The sequence below is a fragment of the Lactuca serriola genome, chromosome 8 (genome assembly GCF_051521515.1).
Source record: "Lactuca serriola cultivar US96UC23 chromosome 8, Lser_US96UC23_V15, whole genome shotgun sequence".
Classification (NCBI taxonomy): domain Eukaryota; kingdom Viridiplantae; phylum Streptophyta; class Magnoliopsida; order Asterales; family Asteraceae; genus Lactuca; species Lactuca serriola.
The window spans coordinates 247,258,810-247,268,432 of record NC_136415.1 but is presented as its reverse complement, the minus strand read 5'-3'; the positions used below and the strand labels follow the sequence as shown (position 1 = coordinate 247,268,432).

The 9,623-nt window shown below is 34.0% G+C and overlaps 1 protein-coding gene and 1 long non-coding RNA gene across 2 annotated transcripts; both read left to right on the top strand.

The window, feature by feature from the left end:
* The first annotated feature begins 2,270 nt into the window (after positions 1-2,270).
* Positions 2,271-2,733, top strand: LOC145069801 (uncharacterized). The gene is made up of 2 exons (XR_013689684.1): positions 2,271-2,457; positions 2,548-2,733. It is a non-coding gene; the product is annotated as an uncharacterized LOC145069801 (long non-coding RNA).
* A 2,419-nt stretch (positions 2,734-5,152) lies between these two features.
* LOC145065946 (uncharacterized) lies at positions 5,153-9,200 on the top strand. The gene has a single exon (XM_079013065.1). The coding sequence runs from the start codon at positions 5,154-5,156 to the stop codon at positions 8,952-8,954; it is 3,801 nt and encodes a 1,266-aa protein (XP_078869191.1). The 5' UTR covers position 5,153; the 3' UTR covers positions 8,955-9,200.
* Positions 9,201-9,623: the final 423 nt, after the last annotated feature.

The following is a 9,623-nucleotide window of genomic DNA, read 5'->3' as shown; positions in this document are numbered from 1 at the left end:
TTTGAGATAATTTGATATTGTTTTGATAATAACTTACAATTTATGTGATGATTTGAATTTATGAGTAATATTTTGAGAATTAAAATAAAAAAATTTGTCTTGAAATTTGAGGTGTTTCACACTGTGCAACTAAACATTTTTTTATATTAGAAGCCAAAGACTTTCAACAGGGATAACACAAAAATATCGGTTTAGGAGTTTATAAAATGGAAAAGGGGATCACCATAAGGTTTAAATGTGCAATATTTAAATTTTGAACATATTTTTATGAGATTCCGTATGTCAACGAATAAGCTCCCATGAATTATTTATAGACAAAACTGTAAGATTGGTCCCTGTAGTATTCAAAAACCTTTGGATGGGGTCCAAAAACTTTTCCACTTGTATAGAAGGTCCAAAATCAAAGTTTTTCTATGTTTTTAGTCCATAGTAAACTTGAAATTACATTTTTACCCTTTTAATTTCTTTTCTTCTTTCTTCTTTTTGTTTTAATGTCTTGTTAATTTAAAAATAAAAGAAAAAACAATGCTCTCTCTCTCTCTCTCTCTCTCTCTCTCTCGATACAGACAATATACTCCTGACTATCAAAGTATCTTTATATCACTCTTCAAATCCCTAAATTCATTATGCTCTCGTTGAAGCCCATTTACTTTCATTCCCTAAAATTTGCACGTGTTTCACTTCACCATTTTTTGATCTGTGGTACACCGCTACAGGCGGTGGCGATGACCTTTCATCTCCAATGCTCAACCTTCCCGATCAAAAGAAAGGATATTCATTTGGAATTCTGGCTCCGACTATTACCTCACCTCCTCTGCATCAACAGTGGTACAAAAATTTGATTTACATCGATCAATACAAATAATTAGAGGGTTCTTATCTTCCAACTGTTTATCCTTATTCTACGACTGGTTGATGAAAAGAGTGAAGAAAGAGCAACTACTAATCTCCATTACCAGAGTGTACCAAAAGTGGTGGAGAAACAAGATGAATCGGTGGAGTACGAGGTTCATGTGGGGGATAAAGAAGTTGTTGACAATCAACAAACCCCTTTCCGATTCAAACATAGAGATCCAATTTAAACCACTTTTTGATTCAAACATAGAGATCCAATTTCACTGTAGTTACTCGATCGAATGAAGATCTATTCAAAACAAGAATCAAATGATTTAACTTCAAAGTTGAAAGAATGGGGAATTGAATGATGTAAGAAGAAACAGACATGACATATTACTTAGTAAAGTTGCAACCCACGAACCTAAAGTATGGTTGATGCCTACCAAGTGTTTGATCTTTTGTCTAAATGCTCTTTCCATGTTATTACATTTCTAGTCACCTGGAAGCTCCCATAGATCGAACATGTAGAGTTGAATTTCAGTGATGTGTGTCGGTGTATTTTGATAGGTATGTTCATGAGTGCTTGTATGTGTCATGTGTCTGGAATAGATGTGTGGATATGGAATTTTGATTAAGAAAAAAGAGATGAAGAAGATGAAGTGTTCTTGGGTGGTGAAAAGAAAAATAATGTGGGTATACGGTGGAGAGAGAGAGAGAGAGAGAGAGAGAGAGAAAGAGAGAGAGAGAGAGAGAGAGAGAGAGAAAAGAAGGGGGTAACGGTAGGGGTAGAGTCGGGTCTATCTTTTATTTATTTATTTATTATTATTATTATTTTAATTTCAGAAAGTATTAAAGTAAATAAGAAAGGAAATACAAAATTGAAATTAAAAAATTTCAATTTTTTTTGGACCCAGAAAAATTTGATTTTTGACATTTGTTGCAAGCCGAAAACTTTTTTGATCACATCCAAAGATTTTTGCAAACCACAAGGATCAAATTTGCAGTTTTGTCTTATTTATATTAGTTTTATTGGTGTATATTTGAGAAAATGTAGAAGTTTCAGAATAACATATAAAATAGGAGTATTTGGTATAATTAAATAAAGGTAATGGGATCAAAAAATAAAATCTAAGGGTGTGTTTGGGATTGCTTTTTAAACATAAAAGTCCTTTTTATAAAAGGACTTTTACAAAAAAGATTTTTTTCTAAAAGATGATGTTTAAAATATGTTTGGTTTGTCTTTTATAACTTTTAAGTGTCAAAAGCTAAAAGTTACAAAAATATAAAAATTTCTATTTTTTCTCCAGCCACTTTTTCTTGTTTACTAAAAGTTGATTTTAAAGATTTTTTCAATTTACCAAATTTTTTAACTTTTTGAAGAAGTTAAAAATAAAAAAGAGGATTAAAAAGCAATCCCACCAGAAACAAAATAGAGGCTTATGGTGCACAATGGGTTAAATCCTACTGTTTCCCTACCCTCGAATGAGATGAAAGTGGTGAAGGTAAAGCGATAGAAGAAGAAGAAGCGGAAAAAAAAAGAGAGAGAACTCGTGTAGGAAATCAGTGAACTGAAGAACACAGTATGTCAGTCTGGATTGCCTCGGAGTCGCATTAGTCAAGGTATGTTCATTATATTTGTAAAATTTGTTTAAGTTTTATTAAATTGATGGTTGTAAGATGATTATTTGTTGGAATGTTGGCTGAATTCAGGTGTACAAGTAAATTAAGAGAAAGTTGAGTTGAAATTGTGTTTGGTGACCTAATTTTGTCAATTTTGGGAATTTATAATGTTAATCAATGACACTGAGAATATTATATATCACATCATAACATATTGATTAATCCACCTTTGGCCATGTATAAATTCCTGGGGAGTTAATGATTGATTAATATAAATATAGAGTTCTAGTGGCATATAACGACACTCAGAATATATATATATATATATATATATATATATATATATATATATATATATATAGTATGCATTCGTCTCCGATGATCCATTACATAAATTGGTTGGTTGATGATTTTGTCATTTTGACTAAGCATTACCTTTAAAATAATTCTCGATCAGTAAACACCATTATAGCTGTGTTTTGAAGCCCAACAGGTTCCATGAAATGAAGTGTCATTTTTGAAAGAAAAAGACGAAAAGTTTAATATCATGTAATCAACTTTCTGCAAATGTCAACACAGATGTTGCATCTTGTATGCATTAGATTGCCCCTTAGTTTCAACTAAAATGAATTAACAAAATTAAATACGTGAGTTACAGCCTTCCAGGATGCAGCGAGAGTTTTGTTCACATTTAATAACTATAGATTTGGTAAAGAACCTGAAATCAGTACCTCTATTAAGTGTGTTTCTAAAAATAAAGTAGATTTTATATTGGAATGCCTTTAAACATTCTTATTGATAAAAATGTTTGCACAAATTTTAGCTGTAGCAACAAATTTAATTTGTGTCTGTCATATCAAGTGAAAACAATGCAAATAGCCACCTCTTAATGTGAAAGACTCAACTGTTTGTAATACACAAGTTTTTAGGTAATTGGTACATTCTCATTTTGTAGGTTTTTGTTTATAATTATATATAATTATGTTTACAATGCAAATAGCCATCTCTTTGTGTGAACCTTAGTTGTGATTTAAGAAACATGATGTCTTGTCACTTGTGTATACCACAGTTTAAAAAATTTATAAAAGAAAAAGAAAACAGAGAAACCGAATATTGCATGTAATTTATAGAACCCAAGAGTCAAAATAAAGATAAAACAGATACTTCAACTTTGGGGCCTACTTTGGTGACTTCAAAGTCATCTGTGAGGTCTACCATGAAAGCAAATAGACCTCTTGTTATGTATTATTGCACATTTATAATTACATATCAAAATCAAGGTTATAATTCATAACTATCATCTACAAAAATTTATAAATCATCTTTGATTTCTTAAAAATGTAAATGATTGTTTGTCACATACTTTGATTTATTAATTCATATTTTGTTGAAAACTTGTGGTCAACTAATTATGTTTGATATATATTGATCAAGAGAAAAAGGAAAATTATCTCAGGACCAAAATAATACAATTTTGTGGAAATAAATTGTGTATACACCTCCAAGTCTTCCATGACAATAAGTTTTGGGGCTACTGTGTTGACTTCAAAGTCATATGTGAGGTCTACAATGTGGAAAAATATCTCTTATGTATCATTTGCCTCTGAACAAATTCACTAGTAATCTTGAAGTTGAAGGTGTTTTTTTATTCAACTTGCATATATTAAAATGATAATATAGTTTTTTTTTAAATGATGGGATTTAAGAGATTGTAAGCATTAGCTTGATACTTTGGGCAAGTCTTACCAGTTAGACTTGATATAAAATCTAATCTATTTCCAAGTTATTATTTTGGAAACGTCACTTCTAACAATTAATAAAACTATAATGCATTTTGTAAGAGTGTACGTGTTTATTTTTATTAAAGATATGATGAATTATTGAATTCAAAATTATAGGAATTTTCTTCTACTAGGCTCAACACATCAAACCTGCTAAGTCAAACAACAACAACAAAATTATTGTATCGTAGCTAGTTTTGTAAACTATTAAACAGCAAAATTAATTTAATAATTTATAATTTTGATTTACATGTTTGTGGATACAAATTGTCCATCGACTTCCAAGTCTTCAATGGAAATGAGTTGCTTGATCACATGGGTTACTTATGAAGACACTGGACTCCAATGTAGGGAATCCAAGCTCTCATACCAGTAATGTCAAAAAGTAATAATAAAAATAATACATGAACTCTAAACCTTGGGTAGGTTGACAGTTTGTTCAAACTATCTAGCAATTCATATTTAGCCAAGCTTTTAGATTTTACCCATTAGACCTTGTTAGAAATGAAATTTGAGACATTTCCAGGTAAATGAATTGAAATTTATAACTATCATTTACACAAATAATAAAAAAACTTTTTTTTCTTGCAGTTGGTTTTGAAAATTATCAAACATCAAAACCGATTTTTTTAATTTACAATAAAATTTGATAAATTATCGTAGATTTTCAGAGTGTGAATACCTGCTTGTCAATTACTGTGTTTTATTCAATTCATATTTTGTTAAGGAATTGTGGCGAAATACAACTGCATCTGTCACGGGGGATAAACCACTTGCTTTGATCAAAAGAAAAAGAAAAATAGCCAAAAGGACCACAAGAATCTAAAGTTGTGGATATAAATTCTCCATTGACTTCCAAGTCTTTCATGATAACAAGTTGTTCTTTATTTATGGCTGTATAAACGAACTTGTTTCATGATCATAAAAACACATGAGTTCTTAATAACAACTTATCTTTCCACTTCAATTTTTTATTTTCTAAATAAAAGTGAGTTTGGGTTGATAATGGGGAATTGGAGGGGTTTGGGGCTCTATCTCATTTTTGTGAGTATTTTCTTGGTTGCAAACACTTGTTCTTGTTTGGGTGTTGCAAATACTAGCATCGTTTGCATTGAGCAAGAGCGACTTGCTCTTCTCAAGTTCAAAGAGAGTGTCATAGATTATTATGGAATGTTGTTATCATGGGTTGGCAATGATTGTTGCATGTGGGAAAGAGTCCACTGTGACAATGTCACCGGAAACATTAAAAGCCTTCATCTCAAAGGAGACATGAGAGGAGGCAACGTGGGAGTTATTTACTACTTAGTTGGTGATGGAATGAGCTTTTCTTTGGCGGAGCTGAGTCATCTCAGTTACTTGGACTTGAGTGGGAATGATTTTGGAGGAAGCCGGATCCCAAAGTTCATTGGATCCTTCAAACTGCTGAGCTACCTCAATCTCTCTCATGCTGGTTTTCAAGGTATTATTTCTCATCACATTGGAAACCTTTCTAATCTAAAGGTTCTTGATCTCAGTTCAAATGATGGGTTGAAGGCAGATGATCTGGCATGGACTTTTCGCCTTTCGTCACTCGAGCATCTTGACTTGAGTTACGTGGATCTTGGTGGAGCAAAAAACAGGGGCATGTCGCTTTCCATGATACCTTTGGTAAAAGAGCTAAGTTTGTCAGGATGTGGACTCTCCAATGCTGATCTTGCTCCTTTTCTAAATTCAAGTAGGATACTTTCTAACATCAAGTACCTCGATCTTAGCAGAAATTATTTCAAAGGTCCACTCCCTGGATTTTTTCTAAACATGACATCCCTTGTATTCCTTGATCTTGGCTTGAATTTTTTCGAAGGTCCACTCCCTGGCTTTTTTCAAAATTTTAAATCCCTTGCATTCCTGGATCTTTCAGGCTTTGATCTTAGTTTGACATGGAACTTTGCAAGCTTGCTAAACACGATCCCCTCATTATCAGAGCTGCATTTGTCACGTTGTGGGCTCCATAACACGCTTCTATCTCCCCCTCATCTTAATTCCAGTACCCTTTCTAACATCCGACGCCTAGATCTTAGCTCCAATTCAATTGGAGGCATATTTCCATCTTATTTAAAAAACATGAGTTCCCTAAGAGTCCTTGACCTTTCAGAAAACTCGCTGACTTCATTGGATTCTAATATGCCTAACATTCTGGAGCTTGATCTTTCTTCCAACAAGTTTAAGCAGTTTGAGCATGTTGGAATCTGGAGACAGTGTCACCTAAAAAAATTGAGTGTGTCAAACAATTATTTTGCTATAGAAATTGGTGACACATCAAAAAATGGATCGGAATGCTCCGAATATGCTTTGGAGAGGTTGGAAATAGTGATGAGTTTGCATGGTAGAATTCCAGAAGCACTTGGAAGACTAGCGAATTTAAGAGAGATAGATCTATCGTTCAACGGATTGACAGGTCCAATCCCCAAGTCTTTAAGAAAATTAATATTTTTAGAAGTACTAGATCTATCTTATAACGCGCTAACCGGTCCCATTCCAACATTCATTGGGAATCTTACCACACTCCAACTTTCTTTTAATCAACTGAATGGTTCAATTCCAGAATCCTTTGGAAATCTATCAGCTCTAACATATTTGGATCTACGTTTCAATCGGTTAACAGGCCCCATCCCAACATCATTAGGAAGGCTTGTTTCTTTACAACAAGTTATGTTGTTTTCAAATATGTTAAATGGTTCAATTCCAGAGTCCTTTGGAAATCTATCAGCTCTAACATATTTGGATCTACATTTCAATCGGTTAACAGGTCCCATCCCAGCATCTCTAGGAAGACTTGTTTCATTACAAGAAATCATCCTTTCCTTTAATGAACTGAGTGGTTCAATTCCAGAATCCTTTGGAAAACTACCAGCTTTAATATATTTGAATATGAGGTCCAATCGGTTAACAGGTCCCATCCCAGCATCTTTGGGTGGACTTGTTACAGTACAAGCAATTTGGCTGTCTTCAAATATGTTAAATGGGACTATTCCTGTTTCAATTGGGCAACTTGCCAAAATCCAATACCTTGATTTGTCTAGCAATTCTTTAGAAGGAGTAGTTTTTGAAGACCACTTTGCCAACCTTTCAATGTTGAAGCAATTGGATATTTCTTCCAACATTAGGTTGGCGTTCAATGTTTCACGTGAGTGGATACCTTCATTTCAGTTGGTTTCTCTTCAACTTAGTTCTTGCAATATTGGAAATGAATTTCCACAGTGGCTTCGACACCAAAGGAAACTTGTAAGATTAGCATTGTCTAATACTACAATTTCGGGACCTCTGCCCACATGGTTGCAGAAGATGCCCATCATTCCTTTCTTCGATCTTTCTCACAACAAACTCAAAGGACCATTGACAAACCTTCCCAACGGTGGAAATGTTAATGTAAATAGATATGATTACATGTCAATGTTCCTGGAAAATTACCTTTTCACTGAGTCAATTCCAAGGTCACAAGTCATGAAAAATGACATTTTCACTGCATCAATTCGAAGGTCACTGTTCCTGGAAAACAACCTTTTCACTGGGTCGATTCCAAAGTCATTATGTAGAAAGACAGATTTGGAATATCTTGATCTTTCCAGAAATAGGTTAACTGGGAAAATTCCCAAATGCCTTGGGAATCTTCAAGAGTTGCGTACCATGATATTTAGTTCAAATCGGCTTTCTGGTGTCGTTCCGAGTTCCTTAGGTCATTGTTCATCATTATACCGGTTAAAATTGAATGGCAATAACTTTACTGGTGAACCTCCTTCGGAATTGTGGAATTTACGAAATCTAGAAGTCTTGGATTTGGGTGATAATATATTTTGTGGAAGTATAGCTGAGTGGAATGGAGAAAGCCTTACAAATTTAATGGTTTTAAGGTTGCACAAAAATAACTTCACTGGTCGAATTCCACAATCTTTGTGCAAATCTTCAAATCTTCAGATTTTGGATGTTGCATACAACAACTTGATGGGAAGCATACCTGATTGTCTAGGAGAGTTATATGCCATGCTATCTGGTAATACTGGCCTAGACTATCGGCGTTCTGCAGATAATGTGATTCAAGTCTTGAATGGTGTTGATCGTGAGTATACAAAAACTTGGGATCTACTTTTTAACATGGACCTTTCAAGCAATAAACTTTCAGGAGAAATCCCGATCAAGCTAACTGCACTTGCCATGTTGATGGGTCTCAACCTGTCTAATAATCATCTCACTGGTGGAATTCCATATAACATTGGAAACATGAAGAAGTTGTTTTCTCTCGATTTATCTGGAAACAAGTTGACCGGGATGATCCCTGCAAGCATGGCAGCTTTGACTTTTTTGAGCCATTTGAATTTGTCACACAACAACTTGTCGGGACCCATTCCAACAGGAAATCAGTTGCAGACCCTGGATGATCCATCAATATATACAGGAAACAAAGATTTATGTGGAGCTCCATTGCCAAAGAATTGCTCCATTCATGAAGACCCAACAACAACGCGCCAAAAGAAACACGAAGCAGTTGATGAGCGGGAGAATGAATGGTTGTTTTACGTGGACATAATGAGTGGTTTTGTGACAGGGTTTTGGGGTGTTATTGGAGTTTTGTTGTTCAAGAAGGAGTGGAGATGGAAGCTTTTCAGGTTTGCTGAGGAAACCATGGACAAGATAAACGTTGCCTTCATGATAAGAGTTGCCAAGATGAAGAGAGGAAGATAAGCCGCATAGATCCTCCAGAATGCAAGTTGTTCTTGAGTATATATTTTCTCTGATTGTTTGCAATCTGATACTGTTTTATTTATACTACTATTTGGATTTTATATTTGTATGGCATTTGTATGTTTAAAGGTGTCAATTTTGAAACTTTTGTTGGATTTGGTGTTTATATAAAGATCAAATCGTTAGTGTATCACAGTATAAAATATGCTATTATGCCCTCTTGCTCTCAACCTGCTGCTTTTCATATGTTTAAAGGTGTCGCTTTTCATGTACAATATTGGTCCAAGTAAGAATCATGTAAGGCTTATTATCTACATCTTCATTTGTACATCTTCTAGTTTTTCATGTACAAGACCAAAATGGTTGGGTGAAAAATCAAATATTTGTTGGATTTGGTATTTATACTTGGGGCATCAATCACGGTGCCACCTTTTGCCAGGAGCTTACTTAGTTGACTTAAATTCCCAATTTTCGAATTGGTTCATCATCACAAACCAATCCCAATTTTCTAAATTTGTCCATCATCGCAAACCGATCACCATTTTCATCTTCACTACCCTCGTCTTAGTTATGTCAAGAAGGGGCTGCAAATTTCTGTTTTCTTGATTTAGTTATTGTTTTCTATAAGGGTTTTCATGAAATTGGTCCTCACATTCGTTAATTGCTTTT

Coding starts and splice junctions, on each gene's coding strand:
- LOC145065946 (XM_079013065.1), top strand. CDS start 5,154: ATGATCATAAAAACACATGAGTTCTTAATAACAACTTATCTTTCCACT.